Source organism: Hemitrygon akajei, chromosome 6 (genome assembly GCF_048418815.1).
Source record: "Hemitrygon akajei chromosome 6, sHemAka1.3, whole genome shotgun sequence".
In the NCBI taxonomy this organism is placed as follows: domain Eukaryota; kingdom Metazoa; phylum Chordata; class Chondrichthyes; order Myliobatiformes; family Dasyatidae; genus Hemitrygon; species Hemitrygon akajei.
In genome coordinates, this window is record NC_133129.1 from 89,506,473 (window position 1) to 89,525,757 (window position 19,285).

The window sequence follows — 19,285 nt, forward strand, 5'->3', positions numbered from 1 at the left end:
GAGTTGACCAATCCCAAGCTATAATTTAACTACCTCTGAATCCGGAAAATGTAACCGTTCCTCCGATTGGACCGAACTCTGAACGAGAAATTCCTCGCAGGCACCGAAAGGCGGGAGCTCTTCTGTCAATGTCAATCAATAGTGGGATTCCAACCAATCAAACCCCAAAAGATGATGTACATCAACGGTCTAATATAAGATAACCTAACAGCACTAAGAATACCATGATTGATGGTAATGGTGGACAACGGTTGGCGTTTCACGCATGACAGGCAGCGGAAAGTAACCAATGAAAAGTGAAATGATAGAGGCAGGGTTTCGGGAGTTGGCCAATGATTAAGGAGAGTACGATTGAGTGATCTTTTCTGCACCTATTGAAGTACGAAGTCTGGAGGGTGGGCAGGTGGGCGTTTCCTGCCAAAGCCAATGGGGTTGGAGGATTGTCGGGTCCAGAGGTGGCGCTTGGGCCCCGGTGGAAAGTTGTCAACAGCGGCGAGGAGGAAGAGGCAGATTGGAGGGGGAAATCGTGCACCCTGGGCTTCTGTAGGGGGTGGAGGATTTTGGCAAGCCCGCTGCCAACGACCGACCCTCAGGTGAGCGGCACGGGCCCTGAAGTGGGTGTGGGGGTGCGTTGTAAATGGGACGACAGGCCAAGGGAGCCCCGGGCTGTCAGAGAGTGTGAGGCGCCCCCCGAGGCTGTGGCAACAGGCCAGTCCGAGGCCCGAGGCCCAGCCAGAGTGGGTGGTAGGTAAAGGTGGGAGGGGTCTGCGGAGACTCCGGGGTGCGAACTCGATCTCCGCCCGAGTTGGTGCTGAGGTTCGTTGCCGCTGCAATGAAGCGCGGCTTCAGAGCAACTTTCGCAGCAATCTGGAAGGACTTGGTTGGCATTGCCTTGATGTTGCGCCCAGGGGGTGTAGTTGGCTGGTGAAATCCTTTGAGAGGGAGGGTGAGGGGGTTGTACTGAGGTTGGAGGAGGATTGCCTCGCATTCTGGGGGTGTTTGCGAGATTCCTATTGAGGGGGGAGTGTATTTGGGAGGGGGCAGGGTAAGTTTGGCATGCCCTCCTCTATTTGGGGGAGGCACGGGTGGAGAGGGCAGGTTTGGGGGTGGTGGGGCAGGGAAAGTTTGACAGGCTGGTTGAGGAAGAGGGCAATTGCTTATCAAGGGTGGTAGGGAACAGGGAAGGTTTGGCAGGCTGATTGAGGAAGGGTGCAGTTGCTTTTCAAGGGTGATGGGGGCATAGATTCGAGAGGTTCATTGGAGTGGGAGGGCAGATGTCCATGAGAGAGGTGGACAAGTTCTGGATGGTCATTGATGTGGGGCAGTTATCTATATGGTTTCTTGGTGATGGAAAGTGCCTGCCTGCTCCCGCGGGTGGTGGGGGGGGGGGGGGAGGGGTGGGGTGTGACAGAGATATGGATGAAAACCTGAGGCTTATCAAGGTTATCAGGAGACATTAAGCCCTGGGCAAACTCCCCACAAACAATGCTGCGATTGTAAATGCCTAATCCGGTTTGGGGATACCTGTAGCTGAGGGGGGAAAATCTGTTTGACTTTTCAGGTGGATCACGAACTGGAGAGTCTCGATCAGAAATTCTTTACTGAAGAGGCAGGGTTTGCTGAGTTCAGGGTTCATTTTTATTCGCACCCTGAGCTGCGCTTTGCAGCCCAAGAGGGAGCTGGACTAACAGCCACTGTGTATATAGAGCTGAGTAAATACTCAAAAGGCAAATCGGGAACACAAGAGATTCTGCAGATGCTGAAAATCCAGAGTAGCACACGTAAAATGCTGGAGGAACTCAGTGGATCAGGCGGGGGAATACACAGTCGATGTTTCCTGCCAAGGATTAAAAAGGAAGGGGGAAGCTGCCAGAATAGGGGGAGGGGGAAGGAAGACAAACTAGAAGGTGATGGGTGAAGCCAGGTAGTCTATCACCTCATTCCCTCCCCCCCCCCCCCCACCCATCATCTTACAGCTAGTACTTTTATCCTCCCTCACACCTCCTTATTCTGGCTTCTGACACCCCCCCCCCCCCCAACCTTACCTTTTTAGTCCTGCCCGAAAAGTCGACTGTGTATTCATTTCAATAGATGCTGCCTGACCTGCTGAGTTCCTCCTGCATTTTGTGTGTGTGTTGCTTTAAGTACTGAAAGGAATATTTTGAGACGTGAGGATCAGCAGGTTGAGTAGAAATGCTTAGATTTACGAGCTGCCACTTTATGTGTTACTTGATTTGGTGTTTTTAGTTTGATCTGTGCTTTATTTACAGTGAGGGGTGTGTGAGTAAGTGTGTTCACCTGTTTCGATTGCAGATTATGTGACTTTGGAAGAATGAACACTTAAACGAAGGTTTCAACAGTGCTACCTGTTACAGACCGATCCCATGGCAGGTCATCCCAGCTGGACGACTGCTGGCTGATCTCGACAGGACGTTGCTTGCACATTCTTTGGATCGTAATGGCTTTGGACAGTGAAATAAGTGCCTCATAGCCAAGGGGCCTCTCGCTCCCTCTACCTCCGGCGCAGGCTCAATTATTTTTCATTTGGGTAGGGAGAGCGTATTTTGGGAATTAAGCGGAGGAAGATGTGGGAGCTCAGGACCTGAAGGGGGCCCAAGTCTGACGACCACCACGGCTTTCATCTTTGTCCTCCTGCCGAGGGAGGAGGCTCTGCTCGGGGCAGCCATGATCGGCAAGAAGAGGAGTGGTTTCCAAATCACTAGCGTGACCTTGGATTACGATGGCAGCGGTGGGGAGGGTCTGAAAGAGCTGCCGGATGGTGAAGCGGAGCTGGGGGGCTCTGTGGGGTCTCCCTTGGTGAACGGAGTACCGGGGCACCTGGGCAGTGGGCATGCTCCTGCCCCAGGTAAGGCTGAGCCAGCTGGGTCTGGGAAGAATGGACCACCCGTTGATCGGACTCCACTGCCCCCTGCAAAGGAGCAGCCGGTGGCTGAGGGCTCACCCCGTGGTTCCGAGGCTGCCCGCGGGGCCCCCGTCTCCGACACTCCTCGGGTGGCCGTCACCCAGGACCCTCAGAGGGCAGAGGGTGCAGGGATCACGGAAGTCATGACCCCTAGGACTGCCAGGTCGCCACTGAGGACATCCTCTGCCCTGGGCGGCTCACAGCAGCTGGCTTCCTCTTGTGGCTCCCGGTTCCGTGTGGTGAAGCTCGACCACAGCTTGGGTGAGCCGTACCGCCGTGGCCGGTGGACCTGCATGGACTTGTATGACAAGGACCTGGATGGGCAGCTACTGGCCAGAGCTTTGGACAGCACCAGGCATGTCAACTCCCTGGACTCCCACCTGGAGATCACCAGCTTTGCCCATAAGGTCATTAGCCAACTCCGGCCCAAGCCGCATGCCCCCAAGAGCCAGGGGTCCTCGCCAGTGCCGAGCCAGGGAGAGGGACCGAGGGGCAGGTTCATTCCTGTGGCTCCCGGCCACACCCTGAATGTGCTGCTCCAGGCGGCTGAGACGCTGAACCTGGGCAAGACGGCTCGAGTCGAGAGAGAGTCCGGACAGCTTGCTCCAGCCAGCCTGCCCCAGCTCCCTGTCCACAGCGCAGTCACCAGCGCCCCCGTTTCCAAGGTGGTCACGGCAGCACTCAAGGGTGACGGCAGCCCCCCCAGGGATCAGCAGAAACCCAGCACAACAATCAGGGGTGGTCCCGCGGAGCAGACTACTTCCAACCCGATGTCGCCAAACGTGAGCCAGCCCTCCTCGGGAGAACACGGAGCAATAAGGAAGGCAAGTAAACATATCCCCTCGCCTGCCTCCTCCAATCACGACTTCCCTCAGCCTCCAACTCCCCCAGATTGGCTGCGGTCTCATTAGTGCAGTGCTGAGATAGCACAGGTGGGGTGTTGAACCGGGGTCTCCCCTGCCCCGTCAGGGAGTTTTGCAGGACTGGCAGATAGAATATCAGGAATCATCGTGTCCAGGCCCAAAAGCTACCCTTCGTGAAATCAAAGCATATTATCACTGTCCCATTGTGAGAATTTGCTCTGTGCAAAATTGGCTGCTGTTTCCAATGAAGAGCAGTGTCAAATGGCAATAGCATCTCATCGGCCACAGGAACACGTGGGTTAAGAGAGTCCTTGTGTATGTGGGGCAGTGCTCGGTGGCAATGGAGAGTTGACATGATCTAACAAAACAAAGGTTGGCAGCGTTATGGGTAGTGTTGAAGGTTGCCAAAGGATACAGCGGGAGTATCTATCAGTTGCAGATAAGTACAGATAGAGTTCTTATTTGGCCAAATGTAAGCTGCTGCATTTGAGAGGTCATCAAGAGCAGCATGGTAGCGTAACTCTTTGCAATAAAATGTGTAGGAGCGGTATAGTTTTAACAGCATGACCCTTAATGGTGGTAATATGTAGATCAGGGGATCCCAACCTGGGGTCCACATACCCCTTGCTTAATGGTATTGGTCCATGGCATAAGAAAGGTTGGGAACCCCTGGTCTAGAGGGATCTTGGGGACCAAATTGATAGCTCGCTGAAAGTGATTGCACCGATTGACAGGGTGATAAAGAAGGCGTATGACATGCTTGCCATTATTAGTCGAGGCACTGAGCTCAGGAGTTGAGAAGTTATGCTGCAGCTTTATAAAACTCTAGTTAGGGGTTCTGGTCATTCCATTATAGGAAGGATGTGAGGCTTTGGAGAAAATGCAGAAGAGCTTTACCTGGATGCTGTTTGGATTAGAAAGTATGCACTATAATGAGAGGTTGGACAGACTTGGGTTGTTTTCTCTGGAGCACTGGAGGCTGAGGGGCGATCTGATACAGGATTATAAGATTATGACAGGCATAAGGTAGACAGCCAATATATTTTTCCCAGGGTTAAAATGCATTGCAGTTAAGGTTTGATGTACATCAAAGGAGATGTAAGGGATAAATTTTTTTAGAGTGGTGGTTGCCTGAAATGCACTGCCAGAGGTGAATATGATAATATTTAATAATAAATGGAGGTAAATATGATAGAGGTGTTTAGGAGTCTCTTAGACAGGCCTTGTGTAGGTAGAGGGATTAGTTTATTTAGGCATTTATTTATTGGTTTAATCAGGCCGATTGCTGTTGTACTGTTCATTTCTCGTGGGAACTGTGCTCGTCCTTCTTCCCACTCTGATCTACCAGTTTGCGTGTTGTAAGATCCCGGGTGGTGCAGCTTTAGGTAGCAACCTCTCTGGGGTTATGCTTGCTTTGGGTGGTGGGGAGGGTGTGGTGGTTGCACTGGTCCAAGGAAGCAGCTGGCTCCCATCTCCTGGAACACCCTGCCTGTCCATCAGCTCTGCCCTGATCTTGTGATGGGATCTGTTTTAGGAATACAGAGGCTATTTCTGAACCTGTGGACTTGCGTGCCTGCCCCCTTCACATGAGCTGCTTGGTACGGAAAACATCAGCAGAAGACCTTGCTTTTCAGCCGGCCTGACGGGTGGCGTGGGTAACCCTCACCCTCAGCACAATGACTTTTCTTTTGCACATAGCTACGTTCCACATCGCCAGTGTTGTAAAGACCCGATCAATTGATTCAAATTGTTCAGTTTAATATCAGAGAATGTGTAGAGTATACAACCTGAAATTCTTAGACTTCTCAGACATCCATGAAACTAGAAACCCCACAGAATGAATGGAAGCTTTATAATCATGCCACCTTTCTTTTCCTCCTTTGGTTTCGTGGCTATCTGGAGAAGAAGAATTTCAGAGTTGTATACTTTGATAATAAATTAATGTTTGAACCTTTGAATGAACGGTGGAAACATCAGAATCCCAAAGGCCCTCCTTCCCCTTCCTTTACAGAAGCAGCAGAGGAAGCATTGACCCTCCTGTTCCCTGTGATGCTGACCAGGTAGAGGCATCTGGGTCCACTGTTTCCTGTAGTGGTGGAGTCTTGGACCAGAGGGCACAGCCTCAGTGTTCAAGGACATCTCTTTAGAACAGAGATGATGAATTTCTTTAGCCAGAAGAGTGCTGAATCTGCAGAATTCATAGCTACATATGGCAGGGGAGACAAAGTCGCTGGATATGTTTAAAGCTGAGATTGATAGGTTCTCAGGGAGAAGGCGGGTGAATGGGGTTGAGGGAGATAACAAATCAACCATGATGGAACGGTGGAGCAGACGCGATGGCCCAAATGGCCGAATGTCTTGCGGCCTTACAGGAGCCTCAATTTTATGCCTCATTCGTTATTCAATGATCATTAGTCATGTTTGCAGTTTTTGATCGAAGTAATATTGATCACTTCCGATCACTTGCCTCCGATTTGGACACTGTGATTATTGGTAGTAAGTCTCTACTAGAGGGATAAGGCTGATTATTTTTTTCCTACTCTCTGATGCTCTGCTCCCCTTCAGGTGGCTGCCTGCGTGGGCTGATGCCCAGCGACTGTGTTTCAGGTGACCCTGTGCCCCTCCGCAGAGAACCATCTGGCTCCTTGTGAAAGTGGCGATCAGCTCCCTGCTTGTGCCTATCCAAAATATTTACATTGGCACCTCGCCAAAGGTTTCTACGCAGTGGAACTGAATAGGGCTCTCAGTGCCTTTCGAGAGGCAGAGAGGCAAGGACTTTTGAAAGAAGTAGCATACTGTGTTGTAGTAAAAACCCAAGTGAGATGGTGTTACCAACCAAGGCCAAGAGGCCATTCATCTTGTATAGAGTCTTTCTCTCCATCTCCGTGCTCGTCACACTTCGGCATTGATTGTGAAGCTAGTCTGATCCTTCTAGGATTCAGAATCTGTAGCACAGGAGGAAGTTGTTTGACCGAGGTCTGGTCAGCTCGTCTTACCTATTCCGTATTTGTTTTTCAATAAATAATCCAGTTCCCCTTTTTGAAAAACTCTTTGAATCTGCTTCCTCCTGACAGCACATTACAGATTGTACCATTTTTCAAATTTTAAAAAGTTTTTCTTTAGTTATTTGGTTATTATTCTTAAAGTCAAGTCCTCTGGTTACTGATTTAAAGTTCAAAGAACATATACTGTTTGTTGCCATATACAACACTGAAGTTCATTTCCTTGTGGGCATTCACAGTAAATCCTCCAGGAGGACCACAACCTTGTCATAGTTTGGAGGCTTGCATGCCTCAATGAACCAGTGAGCTATATTGGCTGGAGTCAGGTCTTTATGCTTTGTCTCTTGGGATGGTCACCCATGTCATGTAGGTCAAAGGGTAGAGGCCAGACTAAGAGGGTCCACCAGCCCTCCAGGTTCAGGGGTTCAACTCAAGGCTAACAACCCTGACTGGTCAAACAAAATTGTTACAGAAGCCACAATGAAAAATCCTTCTACATCCTAGTGCGAAGGTATTCCTGAGTCTCTGTCTGAGACTTGTATGAATGATGGTAGTGAAAACCATGAGGAAGCTACTGACACGATGAAGGAAGTCCTGAACATCGTCAGTGATAGAGGACCTTTGTTGCTGCCCTAAACGCCAGTGGTGTAACAGGCAGTAAAAAAAATTCACAGTAAATACAAGAAGCACAATAGAAACTATGAAAGACTGCACCCAGCAGAATGGACTAACAACCAGTGTGCAAAAGACAACAAGCTGTACAAATACAAAAAGAAAGTTTAAAAAAAATACTGAGAATACAAGATGGAGAGTCCTTGAAAGTGAGTCCTTGTACCAGTGAGTTTCCCTTGTGTATTCTCTTAGAACTCTTCCCCCTCTCAAAACTTGGAATATCTTTTATTGGATTGCAAACTTGTCTGCTTTCAGAAGAACCATCCCACTTCAGTTGATCAGCCAAACCCAAGTTCCTCATCCCCAGTACAACCTCGGCAAACCTCCTCAGAATTCTCTTTGTCCTTCCTAAAATCTTATCCCTGGTTGTGAAGTGGTAAGGTTGCAGCGATTCAACATGACATTTTAAATTTTGACAAACTTCTATAGATGTGTAGTGGAGAGTATATTGACTGGTTGCATAGTTTATGGCAACATTTTCAGTGATGGGGCAAATGAAGTTGTGATTTGATGCAAGCGATACATTTCACTGCATGTTTCGATGTGCATGTGACAGATAAAGTTAATCTTCAAGCACGAGTTGTAGTTCCAAGTATCCTAACAGCAGATTCTTGAAATTACACTTTACTCAGGAAGGAGTGCGAACGTGGAATGTGTCATGGAGGGGAGAGGACTAAGTGAGGAAGAGGCTCAACCCCTATACATACTGCTTGGACAGAATGGCCTGTTTGTGTTGTTCCCCCACAATACATGCCTCCTGAGTGTATGTTGGTGTCCTTTAGATGAAGGGCTCAACCCAAGACTGTCCGTTGTATGGTAGTGTAGTGGTTAGCACAACACTTTACAGTACCAGCAACCCCAGTTCAATTCCTGCCACTGCCTGTAAGGAGTTTCTCCCCGTGACTGCGTGGGTTTCCTCCCATAGTCTAAATACGTACCAGTTGGTAGGTTAATTGGTCATCGTAAATTGCCTCGTCATGAGGCTATAGTTAAATTGGGGGTAGCCCACCCACTTGAAGGTTTGACGTGTTTTGCGTTCAGAGATGCTCTTCTGCACGCCGCTGTTATAACACGTGGTTATTTGAGTTGCTGTCACCTTCCTGTCAGCTGGTACCAATCTGGTCATTCTCCTCTGACCTCTCTCATTAACAAGGTGTTTTTGCCCACAGAACTGCTGCTCTCTGGATGTTTTTTGTTTCTTGTAACATTCTGTGTAAGCTGTAGAACAGGGGTTTCTACAGACCCCTCAGTTAATGGCAGGTGTCTAAGGCATAAGAAAAGGTTATGAACCCCTGCTGTAGAAACTGTTGTGCCTGAAAATCTCTGGAGATGAGCAGCTTCTGAGATACTCAAACCACCCCATCATTTCACAGTCAAAGTCACTTGGATCGTGTTTCTTCCCCATTCTGATGTTTGGTCTGAAAAACAACTGCACCTCTTGACCATGTCTGCATGCTTTTATGCATTGAGCTGCTGCCACGTGATTGGCCAATTAGATATTTGCATTAATGAGCAGATGAACCTAATAAAGTGGCCACTGATTGTAAAATTCAGCCCGCCTCCCTAAGCCCAGGTCTGCCAGGGTAACCCTTTAAAACTTCTCTGTTTCTCCCACCCCACAGTTTTCTGAATCTCGATCCACTCCCGCCTCGCCAGTCCTGACTCAGGACACCAGTGCTTTCAGGAAGACTCGTGTATCTGAGGTCAATGGCTCCAGTTCACTCCGCTTCATCTCGCCCATGCAGACCCTTACCACATCAATGCTGTCGGTTGGGTCACACCAGGAAAGTGATGATGACAGGTAAAGACCTTTTCTTTTCCCTTGTTGGAGAGGGTTGGCAAGCGATTGAAACTATTACTGCTGAAGTACTCTGTACCATGTGTTTTAAAAGGTGGCATCAGCCAATTTCATAAATTCCAGGTATTTCCTGTTCAATATGGGGTGAAATCCTGGCAAATGCTGGAATCTGGAGCAACACACAAGATGCTTGAGTAATTCACAAGGTCATGGCAGCATCTGTGGAGAGAAATGAACAGTCGGTATTTTGGGTTTAGACGCTACACCTTTTTACGCCCTTGCTCCTACCCTTTCTTTTTCACCTCTATACTGATTAACTCTCCTCTATTCCTCAGTCCTGATGAATGGTACAATTTAATATCAGAGATTGTATACAGAATACAAACTAAAATTCTTATTCTTCACAAACATCCACGAAACAGAGAGGGAAAAACCCCAAGACATAAGATACCCAAAGCCCCCTTCCCCCTCCCACACACAAGCAACAGCAAAAGCATCAACCCTCCCCCTCCCTCCCACTTTCTCCAGTAAAAACATTAACCTCCACCACCCACCATGCAAGCGATCGCAAGCTCCCAGAGACCATGATCTAGAGTCCTTCAAAAACCACTGTCCATCCGAACACTTTGACATCTTAACAGGTCCTCTCTCTCACTAATGAGGGAGACAGCAACGTCACCCCTGCCACAACGCAAGGGGAGACCAACAGCTCGCAGTTTCAGTGTTACATTTGGCAGTGTTGCTTATTCGAGTACCTGTGACTCAAGAATCAGCAGACTCTCACTATTGAGGGAGAGTGAGAGTTCAAAAAGTTCAAATTTATTTATCAACATACATAGATGTCACCACATACTACCTGGAGATTCTTTACACACAAAGACTGACAAACAATCAATGAGCAAAAGGAAACAAACTCTGCAAATGAGAACAAAGAAATTGTTAAATAGATAATTACTGAAAACGAGTTGTAGAGTCCTTGAAAGTGAGTCCATCAGTTGTGGAATCAGCTCAGTGTGACGTTATCCAGTCTGGTTCAAGAGCCTGATGGTTGTAGGGCAATAACTGTTCCTGAATCTGGTCATGTGGGACCCAGGGCCGTTCCTGTGCCTCCTTCCTGATGGCAGTAGTGAGAAGAGAGCATGGCCTGAATGTTCTGGTTCCTGGATGATGGATGCTGCTTTCCTGTGGCAGTGCTTCTTGAAGATGTGCTCAGTGATGGGGAGGGCTTTGCCTGTGATGGACTGGGCTATGCCCACCACTTTATTGTAGCATTTCAGTTCATGGGCATTGTTGTTTCCATACCAGGCCATGATGCAGATGAAGGACCTCAATCCAAAGCTGTCCAATGTACTGTACCATTGTGTTAGCACAGTGCTTTACAGCAACCTGGGTTCAATTCCCTGCCACTGTCTGTAAGAAGTTTCTACGTTCTCCTCACGACCGCGTGGGTTTCCTCACAGTGACTAAAGACATACCAGTTCGTAGGTTAATTGGTCTTTGTAAAATGTTGTGTGATTAGGCTAGGATTAAATGAGGGATTGCTGGGCTATGGGGCTCGAAGGGCCTGTCCCACGCTGTACCTTAATCAATCAGTCCATCAATAAATAATTTCCCCTCCAAATATGTAGCCTAAACCTTTGGAATTTCTGGGTATTGGGCTAAAGACTGCTAAATTGTTACTGATTTGCCTGATGCAAAGTGTTTTCTCTAGAATCGTAACAGGCCTGCTGGGTTTATTAAACTTGGCCTTTCAAACTTGCCTAGTAGTGGTTGCTTAGCGTCATCCTGAGAGGTAGGTGGGGTCTCTGTAACATTGCAAACATACAATGGTGCTTTTAATGGGAGTCATGAGTCTGGAATGTAGAGCAACAAACTGCGGCAGGAATTCAGCATCTATGGAGGGAAATTACCAGTCAATGTTTTGGGTCGAGCTATTTCAGCTGGACTAAAAGGTAGAAGGAAGGCCATCATCTTCATCATGTACGGTGTCATATGATGTAGGCAATCATGGTCCCATGACCATGATTGTTCTTGGCAACATTTTCTACAGAAGTGGTTTGGCATTCAAAGTTCAAAGTAAATTTTATTATCAAAGTACAGATATGTCACCACATACAACCCTGACATTCATTTTCCTGTGGGCATGCTCAGCAAATCTATTGAATGATACCTATAACAAGATCAGTGAAAGATCAACCAGAGTGCAGAAGACAGCAAAATGCGCAAATGCAAATATAAATAAATAGCAATAAATAACAAGGACATGAGCTAGCAAGATTAAAAAGTCCTTAGAGATCATTGGTTGTGGGAACATCTCAATGGATGCACAGATGAGTGTAATTATCCCTTTTTCTCAAGAGCCTGATGGTTGAGGGGTAGTAACTGCTCTTGAACCTGGTGGTGTGAGTCCTGAGGCTATTGTACCTTCTATCTGTTGGCAGCAGCGAGAAAAGATCACGGCCTGGGTGGTGGGGATCTCTGATGATGGATGCTGCTTTTCCTACAACAGCTTTTCATGTAGATGTGCTCAATGATTGAGAGGGGCTTCTTCTAGGCAGTGTCTTTACATGACAGGTGACCCCAGTCATTATCAATACTCTTCAGAGATTGTTTGCCTGGCATTAATTGCTACATAACCAGGACTTGTGATATGCACCGGCTGCTCATACGACCATCCACCACCTGTGGCTTCACATGACCCTGATCGGGGGACTAAGCAGGTGTTATACGTTGCCCAAGGGTGACCTGCAGGCTAGTGGAGGGAAGGAGCGCTTTACACCTCCTTTGGTGGAGATGAATCTCCACCCCGCCACACAAGAAGAGAGGTAGATAATGCAAAGGGTTGGAGGGAAAGGGTGGGGCAAGAAGTGTGGATTACCTTCTTGCTAGCCATTTTAATTCTCTTCCCCACTTCACTAAACTTCATTTGTGCCATCATTGAAACTTGAGACTCTTCATCTCATGTTCTCTATATTTATTGCCTATTTATTTATTTTTATTGTTTCTTTCATTTTGTATTTGCACAGTTTAGTGCCTTCTGCACTCTGGTTGAATATCCAAGTTGGGTGGTCTTTCATTGATTCTGTAATGGTTATTATTCTATAGATTTATTGAGTATGCACACAAGAAAATGAATCTGCTATGGGGGAGGCTACTGCACAGGATCAAAGTAAGCTGTTGAGAGTTATAAAATTAGTCAGTTCCATCATGGGCACTAGTCTCTGTAGCATCCAGGATATCTTCAAGGAGCAATGCCCAAGAAAGTCAGCAGTCTTCAGTATGGATTCCAATCGCCCAACACGTGCGCTTTTCTCATTGCTACTATCAGGGAGAAGATGTGGAAACCTGAAGACGCTCACTCAATGATTCAGGAACAGCTTCTTCCCCTCTGCCATCTGATTTCTGGATGGACATTGAACCCACGAACACTACCTCACTAATTTTTAATTTCTTTTTCTTTTGCACTACTTATTTAACTATATGTGTATGTATAGATATATATAAATTCTGTTTTTTTCCCCTCTATTATCATGTATTGCATTTTACTGCTGCTGCAAAGTTAATAAATTTCAAGACATATGCTGGTGATATTAAATTTGATTCTGATCTCGGGGTTGTATATAGTGACGTATATGTACTTTGATAATAAATTTGCTTTGAACATTTTTGCACCGACACATCTGTCCTCAGCCTGCACCACTGATAATTTGAGGCTAAATGCAAATTAGAGAAATTTTGGCTGTCCATTTCCCTCCATGCCTGTTCTTGAGCTTTCCATAATGGATCTAGTAAAGGAGCTCGGGATTAGTCATGGCTCTGCGCTATTCAGGCTAAGCTAATATCCTGCATCACAGTGGAAATCTTGGCATGCTTGAAGGTCCTGTTTTCAATTTATTTAAGGCATCGCTCCCTTAAAACAAACATCTTCCTCGTTGTTGTTGTGTGAACAAAGTCACCGGAGAGAAGTACAGGTAGATCAAAAGTAGTTTCTTTATTCGAAAAAATGATTCACAACAGGCTTCATATTGAGACCCCTTTCGGAAGAAAAAGACCTATTGTTCAGAGCTGTATTTTAGATCTAATCCACAGTTCATATTTGGATCTGAAGACGGGTGGCTGAAGTTATTTGCTATATGTGCTAACCCTAAAAAATACTCGAACACTCATGAACACCAAACCCAAGCCGTAATCCAGTGTCAATGCGAGTTACTTTCTAACAGGCCAAGGCGTGAGTTAGGGAGGTAGGCGTTAGCACAGGGTGCTTAATCTGTCCTTCGCCAGGAGACATTGAATCTGCTAGGGCGGGAAGCGTGATCAGATGGAGGGGGAATTCTTGCCACTGATAACATGCTGTTTGACACGCAGAAACTGCAGACATGGGTGTGTGTACGTGCGCGTTGCTTGAAACCATTGTGCCTTCGTCCAGAATCATGCTGCTGCAGGCTGGAGATCTATTTAAAGCTCGAATCCTTAATGATCTTAGAGGAGTATATTCTGCTTGAAAGAAAACTTGTTTTTATGAGCAACACAACACACACATAAAGGAAGGGGGAAGAAGTCTGAATAAAAATCCTGCTTTTTGAGGAGGGAAAAAGCCCTCAAAGCCTTCCTGGGAAATCCCTCAAAAAGTGGGATTTCCAGGTGGCCACCCATTTCAATTCTTCTTCCCAATCCCAGTCCATCATGTGAGTCCATGGCCTCCTCTACTGCCATAATAAGTCCACAATTTATATTCTGTCTGGATAGCCTCCAGCCTGAAGGCTTGAACATCGATTTCTCAAACTTCTGATAATACCCCCCACCACCACTCACCATTCCCCCCTACATCCCCCACCACCCTTCCTTCCCCCCTCATCACCCCCTCCTCCCCTCCTCATCACCCCCTCCTCCCCTCCTCCTCCCCTCCCCTCTCTCTGGTGAACACAGTCCACCAGAGACACAAACCCAAGATCCCCTGGGATTGACGGCTGCCTACCAGAAATGGTTCCAGTAGGCTTAGTAGCTCAGCCGCATGTGAAGACTGGGAGCTGGACTTGGTTGTCAGAGGCTATTTGAGATGTGCATCATTGGGAGCGTTTAATAGGTAATGGGAGCTTATCCCATTACCTCCGCCGGCTATGACAACCTCCACTCGCTGTTCATTTGGTAGTCCAAAGGCAGTCCAAGCTGCATAGCTCCATCACCTTCCCTGACAGTGCATTGCAGGCATCTGGTTTGAAAAAACTGGTCCAGAAACCTCCCATTCCCACCATGATGCAACGTCTGGCTCTATTTTGTCTAGCTGTATTTGCTGTATTTCTCCACCCTGGGGAGAAAAAGACCAGGATCATCCACCCCAAAGAAAGAATTTATTTTTACAAAGCAATGTCAGGATATTTCAAAGTCCTTTAGAAGCCCATGAGGTGCAGCACCTCAAGATGTCATCTCTCCATTTCTCTCAACAGATGCTGTCTGACCTATTGGGTTCCTCCACCAGTCTTTTGTTGTACTTGAGAGTATTGGTCTGTATCAGGGGTTCCCAAGCTGCTAAAGGTATTGGTCCATGGCATAAAAAAGGGTGGGAACCCCTGACCTAGGCCATGCATTAAATTCTTTGGGGTATGTGATAATGGTAGAGACCCTCCAATTTTGTTTTTCCATTGTGGATCCAGCCAAGTTGCTCAGGGCTATTCTTTAGCGATACAGTGTGAGGTAAGGCCTTCTGGCCTTTCCAGGCACACCCGCCCCCCCAGCAACTCCCAACCAACATGATTGACCCTGATCTGATTATGGGACAATTTATAATGACCAATTAACCTAATCTTTGGACTGTGGGAGGAAGCTGGAGCACCTGGAGAAACCCATGGATTCCATGGGGAGGACATACAGAGGCTCCTTCCAGGACGGAACTGGAATTGAACTCGGAACTTCGAAACATCCCAAGCTATAACGGCATTGCACTAACCACGACACTACCGTGGCAGCTTTGCTCTGTATAGGCGAAGCCATTGCCTTGCATTGCAGTGGAGATCTTTGCATGCTTATTGTCAGTATATTTAATGCATCACTCCCTTGAGACCAGCAATTTTCCCATTTACACCAAACCTCGAACCCATTGCCAGCACAAATTAGTTTCTTAACTGGTCAAGGCTTGAGTTGGGGAGGTAGGCGTTAGCACAGGGTGTTTAATCTGCCCTTCGCCAGGAGACATTGAATGTACTAGGGTGGGAAGTGTGATCAGATGGAGCGGGAATTCTTGCCGCTGATAACATGCTGTTTGATGCTGCAGACGTGGCTGTGTGTCTGTACATGTGTGTTTCTTGATGTCCTATTTCAGATGTCCATTGACTATTGACCACCCTCCCCCCACTTTCCCCAGCAATTTGAAATGAACTTGTTTCCTGCCTTTCCCAGTTCCCGTGAAGGATCACGGGGCTAAAATAGCAGCTTTTGTCTTTGTACAGATGCTGCCTCATCTGCTGTGTTTTATTATAATTTTGTTTTTTTTCCCGGATCTCTGTGATATTAGTTAATAGATAATTGTTGGGCCAAGACATCTGAAATAGTTGTCACAGCATCTTTTTGATTGAGATGGCAGTGCTGGACTCCCTCAGTATTGCACTGGAATGTCACCTTTATTTATCCTGGGACTAGAACCTGCGACCTCCTAACTCAAGAACGTAATTTACTGACAGGAGGTGGTGGGTAAGTTTCGGTAATTGCCCCTCCCCCACATTCCCTATTCCTGTTTCCCCCTTTCACCTTACCTGCCCATCACCTCCCTCTGGTGCTCCTCCCATTTCCCTTTCTTACATGGCCTTCCGTCCTCTCCTACCAGATTCCCCTTCTCCAACCCTTTATCTCTTTCAACAATCAACTTCCCAGCTCTTTACTTCACCCCTCCCTCTCTCCCGGTCTCACTGATCACCTGCCACCTTGTACTTATTCCACCCCTCCCCTCACCTTCTTAATCTGATTTCTCCCCTACCTTTCTAGTCCTGAAGGAGGGTCCTGGCCCATAACAGCGACTGCTCTTTTCCATTGATGCCACCTGACCTGCTGAGTTCCTTCAGCATCTTGTGTGTGTTGCAGCCGATTCACTGAGCCCAACCTGGTGCTTGTGTAAAGTATGTGAAATGCAGGGGAACAGACTTGGCCCAGCTTGGGAGTATTGGTTCATTACTGTCACACGTACTTGGTTTTAGGGATTACTTCATCCCATCGGTGCATCGAGGTATTAGATCGTGCTAGTCCACAATCTATGGACTCGCTTTCAAGAACTTTTACAACTCATGAATTAAAACAAAATAATTCTGATTCCCACTCCAGCGTGTTGATCCTTGGCCTCCTTTTGTGCCGAGATGAGGCCACCCTCAGGGTGGAGGAGCAACACCTTGTGTTCTGTTTGGGTAGCCTCCAACCTGATGGGATGAGTATCGATTTCTCCTTCCTGCGAACCTGAACTCCATTCTCTCCCTCCTTTACTTCTCACCTGCCTGTGAATTTCCCCTGAGTCCTCTCCTTCCCTTTCTCATATGGTCAATTCTCCTCTGCTATCAGATTCTGTACTCTCCACCTGGCTTCACCTGTCACCTTCTAGCTATCCTCCTTCCCCTCCCCTCCACCTTTTAATTCAGGCATCTCTCTCTCAGTCCTGATGAAGGGTCTCGGCCCAAACCGCCAGTTGTTTACTCTTTCCATAGATGCTGCCTCCATGTGTGTTACTCATGTTCTTAATATGTATTACTACTTTTTAAAATATGTATTTGCATAATTTGTTTTTTTGCACATTGGTTGTTTATCCATCCTAGCCATGTGTACAGTTTTTCATTTACTCTCTAGAGTTTTGTGGTATTTACTGTGAGCGCCCGCAAGAAAGTGAATCTCAGGGTAGTACTGTATATTATGACGCATATGTACTTTGATAATAAATTTAGAGTACTTTAAAATTTACATACCTTAGCGTTATTATAGCCAGGGATAGTAGTGGCGATATCCCTTTACCTATTAAATGCTTCCAACGGAACTGTTTCTACTGACAGGAGAAGGGGCAAAGGCAGGTTACTGGTGTCTTAAAACCAGTCGTTTTGGGCAGATGGGGCTTGTCAGCCATGGTTGACAGCTCATCTAGGAGAAGGAAAACTCTGATCTCAAACCTCTGCTGCCTTGTGGCTATACCTCAAGGGAAAAATCCAGAGCTGCAGTCCCTAAGGCAGTCCTACGTTAAGTTCAATGGCAGCTCCTGCCATTGGTCTCTGCCATTCCTTTGGGTTCATCAGCTGCGTGAAGAGTGGGAGCTTGCTACATGGGCAACAGCTTGCTCTCCATATCATACTGCCCAGGCTTGGGTATTTATGCATATATCCATGGTCACCCTGGACTGCTGGAGGCCTCTGCACTTTGAACCACAAGGGAAAAGCAATAACAGAATGCACAATAAAGTGTTACAATTACAGATAAACTGCAGTGCAGATAAAGAATAAAGTGTAAACCATCACTGACAAAGTAGATTGTTACATCAAGAGTTCATCATTAACATATTAAGTGACATATAAAGTTCACTGTTAACTTATTAAGAGGTCTGTTCAAGAATCTTATAGGAGCAGGATTAAAGCTGACCTTGACCCTGGTGTTACATGTGTTTCTGTGGTGTTGTCAATGCTATTAATATATCCATTGCCAACCACCAGAAGTGGAGCTTCTCAGTGGCAAAACGTTTTAATACCTATTCTCGTTCCAAAGTGTCAGTCCACGGTCTCCTCTTGTGCCAAGACGAGGCCACCCTCAGGTTGGAGGAGCAACAACTTGTATTCCATCCGGGTAGCCTCCAATCTGACGGTATGAATATCGAATTCTCCTTCCAGTAAAAAAATAATTCCCTCTCCCTCTCCTCTTCTATTCCCCACTCTGACCTTTTACTTCTCACCTGTCTATCACCTCCCCCCCCCCCCCCCCCCCCGGGTTCCCTCCTCCTTCCCTTTCTCCCATGGTCAACTCTCCTCTCCTATCAGATTCCTTCTTCTTAAGCCTTTTACCTTTCCCACCCATCTGTCTTCACCTATCACCTTCTAGCTATCCTCCTTCCCCACCTTTTTATTCTGACATCTTCCCCCTTCCTTTCCAGTCCTGATGAAGGGTCTTGTCAACTGTTTATTCACTTCCATAGATGCTGCCAAACCTGCTGAGTTCCTCCAGTATTTTGTGTGTGTCGCAATATATCGCAGTTCTTGATTTCACAGACTGGCAATTTCCTTTTCGTGCGCAAAGTGGTGGAAACGTTCCCAGTTAAATGCCCTGACTTGTATTCTGCACATGCATCACAGCATTACTTAGGAAGACTGAAGTGTCCAGATTGGGCCAGACCATTGGACATCAAATTCTTTCTGAAATTGTTGCTTCCTCAGAATTTTGTTTTATGGTAGACCACTTGAAGCTGAACACAAATATAATTTCAGACTACTTGTATAATGCAGGAATTTGGAGAAACAAAATTAACTTTTATTGAATTGCATATTGATGCTTTGCTGAAGTAAGCTAAAAATGATTTTTTTGATGATTTTCATTTGTACTCAGTGTCTGAGGCTTCTTGCTTAAGTGCCCAACAATAATCAGCCAGCATTGATGGATTCCAGTTGTCCTGATACAGTTTCTCCTTGACCACAATGTCCTGTTGAAACCTTTCACCGTGCTTGTCACTGACCGTGCCGAGATTTGCAGGGAAGAAGTCTAAATGGGAATGCAGAAAGTGAATCTTTAGTGACATGTTGTTCACGGTTTTGTACACTTAAAGCACGGTGCCAACCAGCTGCATGTAGTTTGGTGTTCTGTAGTTGCCAAGAAAAATTTCAACAATATCCTTGAATGCCTTCCATGTGATTTTCCCACTAGAAGTTCATTGAAATGTCTGTCATTGATGACCTGTTTGATTTGTGGACCAACAAAACTGCCTTCTTTAATCTTGGCATCAGCTATTTTGTCTTGAATTTTGAATTAAAATAACAAAATTATGCGATTTAAAAAAATGGTGGGTAATAGGGAAATTTCATGG

At 46.6% G+C, this 19,285-nt stretch overlaps 1 protein-coding gene across 4 annotated transcripts in view; it reads left to right on the plus strand.

The window, feature by feature from the left end:
• The first annotated feature begins 293 nt into the window (after positions 1-293).
• LOC140729242 (TSC22 domain family protein 4-like) overlaps positions 294-19,285 on the plus strand; it is a 97,863-nt gene continuing 78,871 nt past the window's right edge. Inside the window, exons 1-4 of one of the 4 annotated variants that reach the window (XM_073048800.1) lie at positions 294-593; positions 2,314-3,747; positions 9,083-9,261; positions 15,829-16,818. In XM_073048800.1, coding sequence (XP_072904901.1) covers positions 2,686-3,747; positions 9,083-9,261; positions 15,829-15,946 — 1,359 coding nt within the window. In that variant the 5' untranslated portion in view covers positions 294-593; positions 2,314-2,685 and the 3' untranslated portion in view covers positions 15,947-16,818. Of the gene's footprint in view, positions 594-2,313; positions 3,748-9,082; positions 9,262-12,586; positions 12,925-15,828; positions 16,819-19,285 lie in introns of those variants that run through there. The other 3 variants (XM_073048801.1, XM_073048802.1, XM_073048799.1) reach the window with 3 other exon arrangements.